The following is an 18,137-nucleotide window of genomic DNA, read 5'->3' as shown; positions in this document are numbered from 1 at the left end:
ACTAGAGTGATACCACACAAACAACCCTATTTCTCACCTCACGTTTTTTGTTTTGAATTTAAAATAACAAGTAAATATTTACCGGACATAGAGGAAAGAAGTAAATGAATCTAGGCTGTGTATTCCTGATCTGTGTCTGAGCTCATCTGCAGCTAAAAAAAGTGTTTGGTTGACTTTATTGCTGCTAAATGAGGCTCAACCAGTTATTATATCCAAGGGTTCACTCAATTGTCCCTCCCATTTCCTGTAAAAGTATACATAAAATATGAAAACATATAACTGATATTAATTTAAGCAGATTCCTTGTAATAAAGAAATAAACATACATCACTAAAACATCTGTTACATACTGTACAAATGGGTAATGTTATTAATGCAGTGACAAAAGATGTTTAACTACAGATATACTTCTTTCTATGCTCCTCATCTCAGGTCAGTACCATGATCAAGATTGTGATTCTTCACTTTTTCCATTTTGAGTGTTTGCAATCTGTGTTGAGAAGACTTGTGGCTCACTGGAGTGCAGTTCTGCTTTGCAGGTGGACTTGTCGAGGGAAATATCCATCTGGTTGTTCCTCGTAACAGCATCAATATGACTCCCTTCTGAATCTCTGAAGATTGTGTTTGAGAAGACAGAGTAAAGACTAAATGGGGGGTTTAAATCTGATTCCTGCACAGGGGGGTTTGAGTGGTCTTTAGCAACAAGGACTGTTGGGTCTCTTGGAGGTTTGACTGGAGGACTGAGCTCAGGCGCTCCGCTTTCACTGACTTGCTGATTGGATGCTGCTGCTGTTTCTTGATTCTGGTTATTGTGCTTTTCTGAAATGGGACCAGGAAGTGTCTCAGTCTTCATTACCACCCTGCAGTCATTGGTGATGCTGGGATATCTAGATGACCCATCAGCTGTGGAAATGACACTGCTGGCACGAGGAAGACTTTTCGACAAGCCTTTGAGTCGGCCTTCTTTTCCCAGCGGATTGGAGAAGCAATTGAGGCACCCAGACATAGAGGATGACTTACCCTGAACATAAAACACTGTAACTGGTGAACAAGCTAAAGTCTGGGTACAATCGGTATTCGATCTTAAATTTGTGCTTAACGTGGCCACTGAATCTGATGAGCGACGTTTTCCTTTAGAGCCCCTTCTGAGGCTTTTTGCTCCCCGTGCGAGCCAGAAATCGTGGCTTGGTGTAGGCTCTTTCTGTTGATGTATTAGTTTGAGCTCTGTTTCCTGGCTGTTTGCCGTAGGGATGGTCAAGGCTTTCTGTTTTTGCGCTGTGGAGGAGGTTTGCTGTGTGTGTTGGGGTGTCGAAGTGTCCCTTGGCAGATGGTACGAGGCAGAGGTGTGGTGAGACAGTGGCTGCTGGACAGGGCTGCTACCATTTGACCAAGGCTCATTATCCAGGCTGATGCTGAACTCACCGCTGCTCTCACTTTGGGCTCGACTCTGGGTGACATTAAGCCCTGGGATGAAAATGAATGTAGATTTTTAAACAGAAATATTCACTTATATATTCATCATCTGCACAATGTCATGAGATTATTGTGCAAGAATACAATTTTGGCACTTGTATTCTTGCACTCTTGTACGCTGCTGTGACAAGTAAATTTCCCCTCTGTGGGATGAATAAACTTCTATCATCATCATCATCATCATCATCATCATCATCATCATCATCATCATCATCATCATCATCATCATCATCATCATCATCATCATCATCAGATAATACTGTTCTAGTTTTACTGCCACTTAAGTATTATTTTAACAATGTATTCAATATTGTGGTTGTAGTCAGTCTACTCTTACGGAGGTCTTGATTGATTGATTGATATCTTAAACTTAATGGGTGGAGGAAACCGAGGCAGTACATTTACTCAAGTACAGATGGATCAATACTTTATTTTTTTACACAAATGTCTTCTACTTAATTGTCGTCTGTCACGATCCGTCTCCGTTCGTTTCCTTGTTTTAATGTTGCCATGGTTTCTGTTCTCGTCACCCCTCCTGTGTCTGCTCACAATCTATGTAATCGCCGTCAGTGCCTCCCCAGTCATGAACCTCACCGCACGTCACTTGTATTCTTATATTGTGAATGTGCAATTATTACAATAATATTCCAAATAAGGGATGATCGATTTGAATTTAATTTTGGTTAACCCTAATCCTAATTTAAAAAAAAAAAAAACTGAATTACCCCCCCCCCCCCAAAAAAAAAAAAACTACCTAAAAAAATCTAAATAAACCTACCAACCTAAATTCAATCGGACGCAATGCTAGGGATACCCACCACGGGGTGCCCGAGGGTGACCGGACGGCGTGGCGGCGATTTTGGAAAAATCATGGTACCGTGAGTGTAAGGGACACCCAAAATAAGGACGTTCAGGCAAGAGCGGGTATCTACCAAAGTTACTGTGAAGCTTACAGTGGTCCCAAAAGATCACAGCAAATAGGAAACCTTATCAAAGGGATCCCCAGATTTCGAAACCAAAGTAAATAATGAAATGATAGTCAGATGCTTGAATGAAAATAGTGGTACAATACCAATAAACAGCAATTGACCAAATAAAATTGACAGCTGAAGACTAAAATCAATAAGATAAAAAGTGTAGGGGATAAAAATAAAAGTACAATAGTAAGATAGTGAATGGTATAAAATGGATAAGAAACTTTTGTACTCAACAGGGACAAAGGACGCAGCCATATTTGAAGACACTCTACTCAGGGTTGAGAATATTAAAATAGGTTTTGACTAATAATCAGAAATCCAATAAAGCCACGCTCAGGGCCGCTCGAAAGTATATCCAAATTACCTGGAGTAACTGCTGGAGAATGAGAGGTAGTACACAAGGGATCCACAAGAGGGAGCCACCAGGAACCTGAATAAATGGGAACCGTGAGTGTAGAAACTTTCTGAAATACTGACCCTCTGGCAACAACACCAACAATAGGTTGGCCATCCCTGGGGCCTTGCGGTGTATGAAGCACAGGGAAGTGAAAGGAATTAAATCCAGCATCTCCTTATGTCATGAGTTGTAATGGGACAAAAGAGATGGCTCAAGAATATAGGAGCATACTTTTGTAGGCTGGTTCTCACTCTGATCAGGGTGGATTCATCCTGAGCTCTTCTGACATGAGTGGCTTGACCTGGATACCTAGCGGTGTTAACGAAGGGTCAAGGTGACTCATGGTGTAAGAGTGCTCAGGGGGCTCCAGTGCTCTTGGACCCTGATCGGAGGAGAAAGGCAGCGGTTCGACGCGGCTGGTTCTCACTCTGATCGGGGTGGATTGATCCCCAGCTCTTCTGCCCTGAGTGGCTTGACCTGGATACCTAGCGGTGTTAACGAAGGGTCAATGCGACTCAGGGGGTACGTATGCGGCCCCCCTGGGTTCCGACTCTAGGGACAAAGCACGCAGGGTGTGGTGGTCCGGAGCGGAAGGACCTTAATCGAGGCTCAGTCTTCTACGAGGTGTAGCCTCGCTCATGCAACAGCACATTGCACCACACACGTTAATGTTGGACCCTAAATGGCCAATTGGCACAGGTTCTAAATTCTTACCCCTACTACTCACATCCCCTAGTCCAGCTTAGGTGACTAGGCCGAGGATGCACCGGGACCTAGGCGATGTAGAGTAGGGTTTCTTTTTCAGCCATTCCCTCCACAGATATTGCAATACAGGTGAGTTCCCTTTAGGTACTCTGCTTGACTTCCCTGCAGCCTTGCGATGTAGGAAGTACAGGAAAGTTGGAGGAATGGATCGATCCAGCGTCTCCTCAGGTCGTGCGTTGACATGGGACGAAGAAGATTGCTCAAGAAGAAAGAAGCTTTTTTTTGTAGGTACAACCGGGAGGAGAGGACTGGGGAGGCACTGCTTGGTCAGGGCTGGCTCCAGTGCTCTTGAACCCCGATCAGAGGAGAAAGGCAGCGGTTCACCGTGGCTGGTTCTCACTCTGATCGGGGAGGATTGATCCCCAGCTCTTCTGCCCTGAGTGGCTTGACCTGGATACCTAGCGGTGTTAACGAAGGGTCAATGCAACTCAGGTGGTACGTATGCGGCCCCCCGGGGTTCCGACTCTAGGGACAAAGCACGCAGGGTGTGGTGGTCGGGACCGGAAGGACCTTAATCGAGGCTCAGTCTTCTACGAGGTGTAGCCTCGCTCATGCAACAGCACATTGCACCACACACGTTAATGTTGGACCCTAAATGGCTAATTGGCACAGGTTCCAAATTCTTATCCCTAATACTCACATCCCTTAGTCCAGCTTAGGTGACTAGGCCGAGGATGCACCGGGACCTAGGCGATGTAGAGTAAGGGTTTCTTTTTCAGCCACTCCCTCCACAGGTATTGCAATACAGGTGAGTTCCCTCTAGGTACTGTGCTTGACTTCCCTGGAGCCTCGCGATGTAGGAAGCACAGCAAAGTTGGAGGAATGGATCGATCCAGCGTCTCCTCAGGTCGTGCGTTGACATGGGACAAAGAAGATTGCTCAAGAAGAAAGCTTTTTTTCTTTTTTTGTAGGTTCAACCGGGAGGAGAGCACTGGGGAGGCACTGCTTAGTCAGGGCTGGCTCCAGTGCTCTTGAACCCCGATCAGAGGAGAAAGGCAGCGGTTCACCGCGGCTGGTTCTCACTCTGATCGGGGAGGATTGATCCCCAGCTCTTCTGCCCTGAGTGGCTTGACCTGGATACCTAGCGGTGTTAACGAAGGGTCAATGCAACTCAGGTGGTACGTGTGCGGCCCCTCTGGGTTCCGACTCTAGGGACAAAGCACGCAGGGTGTGGTGGTCAGGACCGGAAGGATCTTAATCGAGGCTCAGTCTTCTACGAGGTGTAGCCTCACTTATGCAACAGCACATTGCACCACACACGTTAATGTTGGACCCTAAATGGCCAATTGGCACAGGTTCCAAATTCTTACCCCTAATACTCACATCCCCTAGTCCAGTTTAGGTGACTAGGCCGAGGATGCACCGGGACCTAGGCGATGTAGAGTAGGGTTTACTTTTCAGCCATTCCCTCCACAGGTATTGCAATACAGGTGAGTTCCCTCTAGGGACTGTGCTTGACTTCCCTGGAGCCTCGCGATATAGGAAGCACAGCAAAGTTGGAGAAATGGATCGATCCAGCGTCTCCTCAGGTCGTGCGTTGACATGGGACAAAGAAGATTGCTCAAGAAGAAAGAAGCTTTTTTTTGTAGGTACAACCGGGAGGAGAGCACCGGGGAGGCACTGCTTAGTCAGTGCTGGCTCCAGTGCTCTTGAACCCTGATCAGAGGAGAAAGGCAGCGGTTCACCGCGGCTGGTTCTCTCACTCTGATGGGGGAGGATTGAGTCAGCATGCAGATTAATATGAAACAAGGTCATGATAGCGATTTGATGGATTTACTCTAATTCCTGCAAGGGTAATACATCTGTATTTGCTGAATCCTCTAAACGGCTATTCACAAAGCTTTACCCTGATGCTGCAGCTCGTCGTCTTCCAAACCAGATGGTGCGGCACTATCACTTGAATCCTTGTCTGTGGAGCACAAATATTTGATAAAAAGACGTACATTTAGATTCCATGGATTCAAGAGCCTAATCTACACTTAACTCATTCACTGCCACGGACAGCCATAGACGTCAAAGATCAGTTTTAATTGGGCTGGCAGTGAATGAGTTAAATGATTTCAAATGAAGACATGGTGAAATGAAATGAAATGAATGGCTTGCTACCTAGCTGTAGCTGTGACACATCTGGGACATCAGTGCCACTGGCTGTGGCGTGGACTTGCATGGATGGTTCAGTGGTGGGATGCAAGTGTCGTGTGGATAGGATGGATGTGCTTAGGAATGAGGTCGATATTGTTTTCCTGTCCTGCACATCAGCTTCAGAGCCTTCCAACTCCTCTGAGCTGGATGTGAACTGCTTCTGCTCCAACGGGGCAGAGGTGTACAGCAAGCTGCTCAGGGCTGCAATGTTGTACAAGAGAACAGGACAGTGGGGAGATGGAGAGGGGTGAGGATGTAGAGGAGCCGATGTGATGCAGTCTGAATCTTATGCATGCTCATTAAATTAGAATTACTTTTAATTGGTACAGCATGTTCTGATTTATTGGAGTAGCATAAATGAAGTGGTGGTAGATTTTCCATTTTTGAATGAGTAGTTGGATTAAGGCTATTATAAAGAACAGATCAAACTCTCAAACACAGTTTGTCTTACACAAGGAACGTTGGATGAGAGACTTCAGCTTATCTTTGTTCTTCGGCTTGCTTCTCATATGGGGAAACACTTTCAGTGTGGCTTTTGAACAGACAGCATCCATGTGATGGATTGAATTGTGAGATGGCAAACGTGAGAGAAAAGGGAGTGAAGAGAAACAAGACCAAATGAGAGACATTTTGATGCATGCAGAGGAAAATGAAGAATGAGGTATTGGACACACAAATCCAAAGTTCAAGTCAGGAAGCCCATACTCACTGCTTGGCTGTGATGGTATGATGTCACCTAATGATGTGGAGGTGGAGCCTGCAGACCCATCTGAACTAATGAAGGAGCTGCTATCGTGACATGAGAGCTGAGCCTCCGAGTGTGTCGGTGTGAGTGAATGTTCTAGTCCCTGTTCACGGCTATTCGATTTGATCAACTTCTTCAGCTTGAGAGCGATCCAGTTTCCTCGCCTGTTAAAAAACAACATTTATAAAGGGATTGATTAAAAGAAATTATTTTTTTAATATAATGTACCTGTGAAGCAACTTACCTGCGAGGAGGTGAGGGCTCATAAAACTTATACTGGTCCATTATCTTCTCCTCGAGCTTCTCCTTCTGTCTCCTCAAATCATTAAGTTTGTCACTAAACAAACAATGAGAGAGTTGGCAAAAGTTGTTAGTTTTTAAATTATTCTCTTAAGCAAACAAGAACTTGCATTCCAACAAATCCATCTGTTCAATTTGTGTTTCTCTCTTAACCAATGTGTCTTCTTCCGGTTAATTATGTAGTTTGAATGTAGTTTGGAAGTGGTTCCCATTGCTTACATATATTGTCGTTCCTCTATGTGAAACAGATCTTTGCTCTCCATTGTCTGTTCCAACAGAGTCCGGTTCTGCAGCATCAGTGTGTCTATTTGACTCAGAAGATGATGATTCTCCTCCTCCAGGTTCCCCTTCAACTGGCTCAGCAGCTAATAATACATTTGTCGCAAACCAATCCAATAAATCAGATAAGTTTTTTTGCAACCATCAGAAGGTGTGTGTGTTTTAAGAGAGTGGCCAGCCACCTCGCACTGGTTGGTGAGTTTTGTGGAGGTGATATCAAGTTGTTGGTACTCCTTTTTGAGCTTGGAATAGTCGGCCTCCAGCCAGGTGTGAGCCAGCTTGCTCTCATTTAGTTGGCTCTTCAGCTGCTTGTGATCTGCTTTCAGCAGCTCATTGTCGTTTAGAATTTGATGATAAGTTTGGTTCAGCCTGTGAAAAAAAATGGTGGTATGCAGTAAATAATAGAATAATAATAATAATCACAAATTCCTGTGGGCATATACAGTACATGTGTTTTTGCTTGTGATGACATTTGCCCTTTGCCTAATTGTTTATGTGCCTTTGTTCTTTTGCGTCCCTCACCAGTCTTTCTCATCCCGAAGCCTGCAACATTCAGCGGCAGCGGTCCTATGATGTTCCTTCTCCAGACTCATTCTCATCTGCTCTTCCTTCAGGGCCTTTTCCAGATCTTCTAATTTGGTCCGTTGCTGCAACAGGTTGTTGTACCTACAGTAAATATGCCAAATCAAACATGAAAGAAATTATTATTAATAATAATAATAATAATAATAATGGATTCCTGGGAGCAACATTTTTGCTAATGCTTGTTCACATTTGCTTTTCTTACCTGTCTTGCAGTGTGCGGTGTTCGAGCTCCAGCGTCCGATGGGCATTTTTCAGACAGCCGTGTTTCCCCATGAGGACTTCATACTCTGCGGCTTGCCGCTCGTGGAGAGCCGCCAGGCGCTCATGATCCCGTAATAGCTGCTCATGGGCACCTCGCAGCTCTTCACGTTCACGTATGGCACTGTCCCTCTCGCTTTCTATTCCCACCTGCTGCTGCTGCAACTGAGCATTCTGAGCCATCAGGGAAGCACTCTGGGAGTTCAATGTAGATTTTTCCACCTGGTAAAGCAAGACGGTTAGTTAATTAAAAAAAAAAAGTAAATACAGTTGTTATGCACGCGAATGCACACCCAGCTTAATTTTCTCATCCATCCCTTTACCTGCAAGTCCGCATTGAGTGCCTGCAAAGTGGTGGTGTTCTCCTGCAGGGAGGCAGCTTGCCTCTGCAGGGCGAGGATCTGAGCCTGTTGACTGTCAGACTGACTCTCCAGCTGCTTCAGATGGGCCTGCGTAGCCTGGCGCTCTGTCTCCAGTGTTGCGTTCTAGAAAGGGGAGAAGAGTTGAAAGAGCTGACGAGGTCCATAATTTGCTTCAATTCAAATGTCATTATTTGCTTTGACAACGTTTTCAGCAATAAAATGCTACCTACGTTCCTCTCTACTTCAATCAGTCGGTCTTTAATATTCAGGAGCTCTTTGGTGGCTTCGTGGCTTTCACGCAGCCATTCACTCATTTCTTTTCCATTCTCTCTCAGAGGGGTGGCGCATGATTCAGTCACCTCCTCTTCGTGCTTTTGCTGCAAAGCCTCATAGCTCACTTTCACCTGTGTGGAGGAAAAGAGTTCAAACACCTGCAACTGGACAAAACTACAAAACGAGATTTGTAATTCACAGTTCTGAGCTCGTGGCGAAGATGCTCGTTAAGGTTCGAGGATTCTTGTAGACGGGACTCCAGCACAGCCATCTTGTCGTCTTTAATTTGAAGACACTTCTTCATGGACGACTCTAACTCTGACTCCAGCATATTGAACCTTCTGCATGGACAAATATATGTCAATATTTCATTCTTATTTTTAGATGCTAAACAATACAATGCAGACCTGCGTTCGGCTGTGTCGAGTTCCACAGATTGTTTATTCTCTCTGTTGAGAATTCTTATCTCCTGCTCATGGGACAGACGCTCTATTTCATCCTCTTTCTGCCGGGTCTTCAGTTTCTCACTGACAAGTTCCTAAAAAGAGTCAACAAGTCAGGATTAGTTGACAAAAAAAAAATGCGTATACTGCAAATCAATAATGAGCGTTAAAACTTTGAAACAAATATATTTATTTATTTTAAATAAATTATCTACCAAAAAAAAAAAAAAAACGGTGTCCATGGATTCTGTAGTAGGCCACTTTAATTGCGTATATTGCAGTAAGATATGCATTGTGAATTATTTTTAATTAAATGTAAGATGTGATTTAAGCTTCTGCAAGGTTTTGATATAATTTTTTTATAATAAAGATTGTATATGTACAACAGCGCTGTTAAGTGAAAAAAAAAATATTGTGAGACAAGGTCAGAGCAAATAGATTCTTTAGTCTCCTTATGACCTTTCTAAGGGTGTCCAAGGTCCTTTGGTCAATCGCAGCTTGCTTGGCCAGTTCTCTGTTGTCTCTCTCCAGCCCTTTGAACCTTTCAGCTGTCTCCCTCAACTCCTCCACCTCCTTCACCAGACAGCGCATCTCCCTTTCCAGGCTCGCCATGCAGACATTACTGCTATCTAAGTTGGCTTCTTGAATTTCAGCCTGACATGGAAAACGTAACAACTGTTACTTTTGGTTTCAGCCATGATGGAAACAGTACTCAAAATCTGGCAACCTTGCACTTACCTGCTGGCGCAATCGTCGAGTCTCCTTTTCTAGTTGTCTCTTAACCTTTTCCAATGCTGCTGTTTCTTGTTCCAAACTCTGCTTCTCTGTTTCCACTTGGTCCAGACGGCGTGCAGTAATCCGGAGTTCCTCTAATGTGGCCTGGAGGCTTTGGTTGTCTGCCTCCAGTTCTTGAACCTCAGTCTCCAATCGGTGGACTTTTCGCTCTAAAAAGGAAGATTTTTTTAGAAGTGTCTCCTAACAAAATGTGACCTTCCCCACTTACAAAACATACCTGTGTTACCAAGAGAAGTTTGCAGTTGTTGATTCATGGAGTCCAATGCCTTGCATTTGGCCTCCAGATGCTGCGTGTGCTTGTTGGTGTTAGTGAAGCGTGTTGGCTGGCCAATGAAAATACCGTCATGGCTGGAACTGCTGCTTCTTGACCCATTATGTGATCCAACAGCATAATGGGCACTATTTGAAATATTTTCTTCCAAATCAGCTGCTTTAAAATGCCCTCCGCTGTTGCTATCCTCTAACTTTCCTTTCTCCTGAATATGACTGACTGTATTAGCTGACTGGCAAAGGCCCACATGGTCTTGCTCTGGTGTTTGATCTTCAGCATCTGTATCAAAAATGTCTTTTATTGTACCAAGGTTGGATGCATTTCTGCAGTTTTGCTCACGTGAGCAGGAAGTCAATGATTTGTTTTCATCTGAGGTCCACTTGTCGGCGCAACAGACCACCTGCCGGACACGATCCTTCTCGCTGTGGTGGCTGCGTTTGTCGGAATGCGTGTTGTGGTGAAGACAGGCATGTCTGAGCTCCTCAATAGTCTTCAGGAGACTTTGGTTCTCCTTCTCCAACTTCAACAGCCGACTTCGGATTCTCTCATTCACCTCCTCACTTAAAGTCTGCTGTCCTTTAGACGAACACAGAGAGGTGCTGAATGTCAACAGCAAGACCGTGACATTGTAGGAATGAACATTTATTTGATAGGAAATATGGATTATGGTTCATTTATTGATTTCAAACATGTCTTATATTGTGAGTGTCACCGCATCACAGTGAAAAGCGATTCTCATGTTAATTGGCCAGCTCTTACCCTGGGAGCTGTCGGTGCTTTTGGAAAGTTGTTCTAACTCCCATCCCAAGTGCTGGGACTCCTCCATGCTTCTCCTCTGTGCTAAACACAGAGTCAAATTTTCATCCTGCAGCTCCTCAATGCATTTACGATCTGCATCTCTTCCCTAAAGTGAGCATGCGCGATTGGTAAGTTGAAGATACTAAAATCAATATCTCCGCCACAGTTTTTTTATGACATTTAAAATGTCAATTACTTGTTCCATGTCATGTATGCGGGCCTTCAGTAGCAGGCTGTGTTTCTCCAGTTGGTGGATTTGATCTGAGCGTGCCCTCCAGCCTGCCAACTGATCTTCTAGTACCTCTTTGGTTTCCTGCAGCACTCTGATATCCTCCTTGAGCTCCTGAAGTAAAGGAGGAAAAACATTTGCGTAATGCTGATGACATCAACCATAATAAAATACATTCCCATTTCCAAGTAATTGTATATTACAGATGAGCATACGCAAAAAACTTCTGACAATTATAGAGCTGTCGAATCAATTGACAGCTAATCAATTATCTGATTAATCGACAACTATTTTAATAATCAAGTAATCATTAGAGCAGTGTGTGTTTGTATGTATGTGTGTGTGTGTATGTGAAAAAAGATATTCATAGTTGCTTTAACCTCCACTTTGGCCTTGTAAAATTCCATCTTGTGCATTTGCTCCCTGTAGCGTCCGACCTCACACTCCAGCTTATCAGCTTTGAGCGCACGCTCTCTCAGAGCATCCAGCTCATCGCGGTAGGCACGGGCTGCTCGGGCATCGACAAGAAGCTTCAAGTTCTGATAAAAAATTCACACAGAATCAGCAACTGAATGTAAAAAATAGAGAATGCTTTTGTGTTACTGTCAATTTATCGTCTTTTCAAACCTCCTGCTGGATCCTCTTGAGCTCTGCCTCCATGTTCTCCAGGTCGTGTCTGTTGTCCAGCAATTGTTCACTCTTCTCTTCTCTGAAGGAAGGGACACAGTGCAGAGACACACAGACGCAATTTGCAAAACATCTTTTTTGCCATAATGATAACATTTTATGGGTTATAAAGGCATTGTTGACACAAAACATTTTGTTCTGCATCAGCTGAAAATGGCAAACTGAAATTCAAAAGCGTACCAGCTTAGTTGAAATAACTGGTTCAAGGGCCATTGAAAAAAAGAGAAATAAGTAAACACATTAATGGTGAAATGTGTTTCTTTAAGGGACTGTCCAACTGACCCTGCAAGCAAGGATAATACGCGAGAGGGCGATTATCAGCAACATTGCTATTAGAGGGTCTTCAGATCGGGGTTAGTATGCATGTGCGTACATGAGTGGCACGAGCACAAAGTCAATGTGGGTCAGGGGTATAGTGCAACCACTGAAATTGCCAGGCAGGCATTAATGTGGGCCAAACTCCCCGGGGCATCTCTGATCCTGTAGTAACATCATTCAGACACTACTGGAGGGAATCCAGAGGACAGCTTACAATTAAGTACCTCACAGAAACTAATGTTCCATGCAAAAGACACATTATTTCATTTTATTTTTACAAATTCTGTATTTCTACTTTTGTATACAGTAGGTCTTGTTTTTTTAATGGTATACAAAAGTAAAATTTTTATGAAGCTATAAACTTGATATGATTCAAATGGATGCTCAAAATTGAAATTGACCCCAAAAGGAAGAAATCATACAACTTTAAAAAAGTCATAAAAGAAAAAAAAAATGTATTTGCTGGTGTTGGGCCAAAATCTTACAAGTCACATTTTGGTCAATTTTGGATTTTTTCAAAAATCTGGTTAGTGAAGATATGTTCGTGTTACTTTTACTTTACGTATTATTGACCAATTCAAAGTGTTGAAAGTGGCTTGCTCTTTTTTACGATTCAATGCTAATGGTTGAACAAACTTGCCATTTTGGGGGACTTCTGAAAAGGGATGATTTTGTAGCTTTCAGGATTCCACCCGACACCGCTAATCTATTTTACCTTGGTTTTTACATTCTATCAGAATTTCTAGTTCGAATCAAAAGAAATTATGTAAGTATGAAAATATCTAGTGTAGTTTGTCTGCACATTGTCGTCGGTCGTACTCACAGCTCGTGTCTGAGTCGTCTAATCTTGGCTTTTGAGTCTGCAAGTTCCACCACCAAGTGTTGCTGAGTTCCCGCCTGCTGTTGTTGCATGATGGCAGGATAGACGGCCGACTGCGGGCCGGATGAGCTACAAAGCACACGAACCACACCTTCCCTTTCTTGTGTTAGCTCTGCTATCGTCTTAAGAAACAAAAACATGTCATATGTTATTTGATTGACTGATTGTTCAAAATGGGTCCTAACACTTTCATCCATTTACAATTCACAGTCCAAGTACATTTATATATTTGGTATTCTCAGCTATTTTACAACATTTCCAAATCGTATCATGCCTTACCTCCAGATGGGAGTCTCTCTGGTCCAGCAAGTGCTGAAGATTGGTAGCTATGGTCTTTGCTACAACCTCCAGCTCATCGGCGGGCATGTTACTGCACTCCAACCAATGTAGGTCGAGCAGGTTGTCTTGACTGTGGGTCAGCTGGAGAATATGTTGGTTGGATAATTTAGACATTATCAATTATCTATGTATTTCTTGTTAGGTTCCTTTTGCAAAAGTGCTCTTGAACTCAATACAAAACTATTATTTACAAAATCATATAGATACCTCTTGAATGTGCACAGCTATTGCTGCTTTTGTGTCAAAGTCAAGCGCCTGGATTATTTCAATGTACTTCTCTTTCTTCTCACACTGAAAATGAAACATAAAATAGTTCTTGCTTTCCACGTCAGGTAATGTGATAAGGGATTATTTTGCCAACTATATTGTCATAAAACATATGGCGGTATGGTACATATTAGATGCCAGTTGAATGTTTACCTGAATTGCACATCCCAGGAGTAACAACAATAGTTTCTTCATTTCCACCAGACTTTGCTCTGTTCCAAGAACAGATAAAATAGGTAATAATGAAATAAAGAAAAGATCCAGGACTGGTGTCACAAAAGACATTCAGTATTTGCAAATAGGTTTTGTGCCAAATTTGATTTGAGATGTTTCATTTTTTTCTTCTTTGCACAAAGTTAACTGGGATTGCCTCCAGCTCACCTTCGAGTCTGTGAAAATAAAAACACTGTAGAAATGATGGATGGCATACCAGTGTGAGGAGTCCTCGAAAGCTGCAGCACATTTGGAAGAGGAATCAGAATCAACTGTCTCAGGTTTTCCTGTAAAATAAAATGCAAACCAAATAGATGAAAGGAAGGATAAAGATAGAATATTTACATATGACTAAACATACTGTAGATGTGAATGCTCATAGAGTATGTCAGTCTGTATTAATGTTTTTAAAAAAATTATTGAATACAATGTTCTTTCCATTTTTCCATAATGGACTAATGTTTCTGTTAATCCAAATCGAGTAAAGCATCTTTATTAACATTATAGGATAAGAATAGCTAAACCCAGCCTGAACAGAACCGCTTAAAAATGAAGTAAAAAACTGTCCTACATAATTTTCTTTACCCTACAACCGTAAGCACTGAAATATAGATGTAATATTCATATATGTTAGCAGTACAAATGTATCAGGAATGAGTATCTGTATCAGTTGAGCAGAAATAAATCTGTAATTAGACAAGTTGTTGAAAGTGCTGCAGCAGAAAAGAACTCAATTAAAAAAATTGAAATGCTCCAACCTGCTTGAAAATGACATTCTTGTAATCTCGACAGATTTGAATGGAAGACATTTCAAACTGCGGTTAATTAATTTGACAGAGGAGGAAAGTCCAAGCCTCATTTGCAGTGGTGTGTGCCACAGCATCTCGTGCTTGAAATGTGCGACTCTAAAACTCTGTCGGGGCTCAGACTGCAGCTTTGGCGCTTGCGTTCCAACTGATCTTGTGCTGATTGCACAGATGTCGAGAAGGGCGATATTAAGGGCATGCATCTTAAAACAGAGCTCGATCAATGAGGAAATGAGTCAGATCAAGGAGTCAAGTTTGCACATGTTACATATTCGGTGCGTGTGTGCAGACATGAGGTGCAATTGAAAAATCCAAAGCAAATGTTCCCATTTCATAATCCGATGTTGTGAAAGGGTTTAGCAGCATGTAGCTTGGATGGATGCAGGGAAAATTCACTCACCAGATAATATGCTTTGATTTGCTGAACAAGAAAGGTCAAGTTCTGGACTCGCTGACTTGGATCCTTTCTCATTTTGGTTGTAGTTTGGGGTACGGCTGGAGGATGTCTGATGTGGAAAATGACAGAAGAAATCTTCAATCTGTCTGTCAATTTATGCTCCATCCATCCATCCATCCATCCATCCATCCATCCATCCATCCATCCATCCATCCATCCATCCATCCATCCATCCATCCATCCATCCATCCATCCATCCATCCATCCATCCATCCATCCATCCATCCATCCATCCATCCATCCATCCATCCATCCATCCATCCATCCATCCATCCATCCATCCATCCATCCATCCATCCATCCATCCATCCATCCATCCATCCATCCATCCATCCATCCATCCATCCATCCATCCATCCATCCATCCATCCATCCATCCATCCATCCATCCATCCATCCATCCATCCATCCATCCATCCATCCATCCATCCATCCATCCATCCATCCATCCATCCATCCATCCATCCATCCATCCATCCATCCGCTGTCTTCAGTCAAACTCTTTATTTTCTCGTTATACATTTCTGTTAGAATATTAACTTGTTAAGAAATTGTGTGAAAACTGAGACCCCAGCCAGATTGAGGACAAAAAAAAATTGTCAACACATCACAATGACATATATATATATCCAAATAATTTAAAAAGTAAAAAAAATATAGCGAATATAGCATCATGGCAAATCATGTTCAACAATAGTTTCCAAATGTTTGCTTGCAATTCCTCCAAAATAAACAATAATGCTGATGCAAATATGACACTCAACACACACAATACAAAAAATGCTGTGAGCTGCTCCGTCATCACGCTGTTCAGTCATCCTGTCCCCGCCCTTTTTTTATTGCCCCATTTCTGTGTGACCCCCTCGCTCCTCCCTCCCATCTGTGTCCAAATGCCACTAAACACCAGCAACACAGTTTTAATCCCGGAGGCTCTCCCAATCCAAGAGATTATCCCGCCTCTGCCCCCTCCCCTCCTACCACTCAAGCGCTGGTACTCATAAAGAACTGGTTATTATGACACTGGTTGATAAAATGAATAAATGAACAATTGTATCTTAATGGTAGACAATAGAAGCTTTCCATAGCTCTCCTGGGTTGTCTATTTGACCCTTCATGAATCAAGCATCCAGTATGTCACTTGCTATAACTAAACAACAGTTTTTTGAGGGTGGTGATAATTCCCTTTGAACATACGGTGCTCAAATCATAATCCTTTAACTAGCATCCCAACAAAATTTATGATGTCTCATCTGTTTTGGCAGGATTTTATCTGAACTTGATGAATAACAGCAATAGAAGCAAATCAATGCACTGGTCGAAAGACTAAGGTGCACAAATTGAACAAGTTAGTTTGTACTGATAAAGTTTTTTTCCCACTACTGCACACTTGCAGGTCAACTTTGGCACATTAGTAGTAAGACAACCACATGTTACTAAGTGAAGCAAAATTGTGCAATATTGTGGACATTAATGTGCTACTAGTACACATTACTTTTGATTAAAACAATTAGTAAGAACTGTTGATCCTGGTAATCATTCTGCTTTTATGACGGATTACAGAAATCAGAGAATATTTACTTAAGTGTGTCTGAAGTCGGAGGATTTGGAGAGGATGGCTCTAAATGAGGGGGGACAAATTCATTTCTTTTCTGAGCCAGTTACGGTTTCCTATAGTCTTGTTTATTCCACTTGGCAATTTAAAATTTTGGTACAGACATTAGCAAGGATCATGCAAGTTGAAAAACATTATTTACTTTCATCGGCCACATGAGATGATGCGGCGAGACTGAATTGTGATAAGAAGTTTGAGTTTGACAGTTGTGCTCTAAGTGATGAATCGATGATCAAAATAATTATTGATTATTTGATGATTGATTAATTGACAATTAACTGAGTATTCTTAACATCCCAAGGCAGTCGTAGTAGCATGCAGTTGTCAACTAGTGCATAGATTTACCTCACTAGTATCATGTAGTTGTCTTACTAGTTTGTCAAAAGTGTTCTATTGGTATGCAGAAATGTCAACTAACACCACACCCCAAAGTTCAAACATTGTTTTATAGTACCATTCATTCATTTATAAAGTGAACACAAGACATTACTTACATTTGGCTCATAACTTCATTCAAAAAGACTCCATCCAACAATTCATTGAAATCCGCATTCCGGCCTTCGTCATGAGATGCAAAAGTCCTCACCTGCAGAGAAGCGGCTATATCATCAGTCAAGTCAATAAAAATCCATCATCAGTCACTTATTTGAAATTACATACCCAGGTGACAAGTGGGCTCATCATGAACTGATCCAGGATGGGCTGGAAAAAAACGCTTTCCATCTTCACCCAAAGGTTTGTCAGAAGTACATCCACTGTAAAATCCCAACTTGTCTAACTTCCTTGAGGCATAAGGCAGTCGGTCTTACAAGTGAACTATCCCAATTTTTTTTTTTTAAGATTGTAGACAATGCTTTCCTGTTCACCTGATTCTTTCTCTCCCCAACATCTTCAGCGATGACATCGGCCGTTGTCTTCAGCAAACAGTTCAGATACAATACCGAGCATCCTCCACTGATCCAAATGTTGCAAAGGCTTGTGTAGCTCCCTCCCCTCCTGCTCTCCCTCAGACTGGTGATTGTGTAGCTCCCTCCCCTCCTGCTCACCCTCTGACTGGTGATAATTCCTGAAGGTCTGCTCAGTTAGCGCCAGCAGCAGCAGCATCAACATCAACAGCAGCAAAAATTTTAATCTGGGATATCATTTCCCACAATCTACCGCAGACTCAACAAACATTCCTCCATATTCAGATATTGCGCTCAATACAGCACTGCACTACAGATTAGCGAATTTATCTTAATAGTCAGGTTCGTGCTATTTTGACATCTATTTTGGTTGTTTTAATTTTTTATACCCACTTGTATTGTTTCACAGATCACATTTGATGCATTTCACTCATTCTTTGAATTTGTTATTTATTTATTTATTTTTCCTAAAAACGTAAACAGCGTCCCATAAGTGAATATTGACCTATATATTGGCACTGGACCGGGACACCTCTAGTGGCCCAAGTCTGCCACCACGTG

At 42.5% G+C, this 18,137-nt stretch overlaps 1 protein-coding gene across 3 annotated transcripts; it reads right to left on the bottom strand.

Moving 5' to 3' along the window:
• Positions 1 to 285: 285 nt before the first annotated feature.
• On the bottom strand, positions 286 to 17,696 carry ccdc88aa (coiled-coil domain containing 88Aa). 3 transcript variants are annotated; one of them, XM_049720819.2, is made up of 29 exons: positions 17,332 to 17,696; positions 17,166 to 17,257; positions 15,003 to 15,108; positions 14,014 to 14,083; positions 13,737 to 13,795; positions 13,524 to 13,607; positions 13,257 to 13,397; positions 12,921 to 13,099; positions 11,720 to 11,801; positions 11,473 to 11,631; positions 11,060 to 11,206; positions 10,825 to 10,969; positions 10,012 to 10,641; positions 9,738 to 9,943; positions 9,459 to 9,653; positions 8,964 to 9,094; positions 8,756 to 8,897; positions 8,514 to 8,687; positions 8,245 to 8,406; positions 7,866 to 8,143; positions 7,601 to 7,744; positions 7,261 to 7,447; positions 7,019 to 7,164; positions 6,744 to 6,836; positions 6,464 to 6,663; positions 6,206 to 6,286; positions 5,719 to 5,955; positions 5,459 to 5,521; positions 286 to 1,464 (listed from the first exon to the last, which is right to left on the bottom strand). In XM_049720819.2, the coding sequence occupies exons 1-29, from the start codon at positions 17,392 to 17,394 to the stop codon at positions 446 to 448; spliced, it is 5,415 nt and encodes a 1,804-aa protein (XP_049576776.1). In that variant the 5' UTR covers positions 17,395 to 17,696; the 3' UTR covers positions 286 to 445. The 3 variants fall into 3 exon arrangements, with proteins under 3 accessions (XP_049576776.1, XP_049576779.1, XP_049576780.1); XM_049720822.2 differs by lacking the exon at positions 5,719 to 5,955 and having other exon boundaries at positions 17,332 to 17,695; XM_049720823.2 differs by lacking the exons at positions 5,719 to 5,955; positions 6,206 to 6,286 and having other exon boundaries at positions 17,332 to 17,695.
• Positions 17,697 to 18,137: the final 441 nt, after the last annotated feature.

The sequence above is a fragment of the Syngnathus scovelli genome, chromosome 5 (assembly GCF_024217435.2).
Source record: "Syngnathus scovelli strain Florida chromosome 5, RoL_Ssco_1.2, whole genome shotgun sequence".
Classification (NCBI taxonomy): Eukaryota; Metazoa; Chordata; class Actinopteri; order Syngnathiformes; family Syngnathidae; genus Syngnathus; species Syngnathus scovelli.
The sequence above is the reverse complement of the archived record's forward strand: the minus strand, read 5'-3'. Positions and strand labels throughout refer to the sequence as shown.

What these genes read in the sequence shown, in the direction of transcription:
- ccdc88aa (XM_049720819.2), bottom strand. Translation starts at nt 17,394, where the DNA reads ATGGAAAGCGTTTTTTTCCAGCCCATCCTGGATCAGTTCATGATGAGC. An exon ending in TGAGCCCACTTGTCACCTGG is followed by an intron (nt 17,258 to 17,331) that starts GTATGTAATTTC and finishes GCTTCTCTGCAG; the next exon opens with GTGAGGACTTTTGCATCTCA. An exon ending in AACTCACCAACCAGTGCGAG is followed by an intron (nt 7,165 to 7,260) that starts GTGGCTGGCCAC and finishes ATGTATTATTAG; the next exon opens with CTGCTGAGCCAGTTGAAGGG.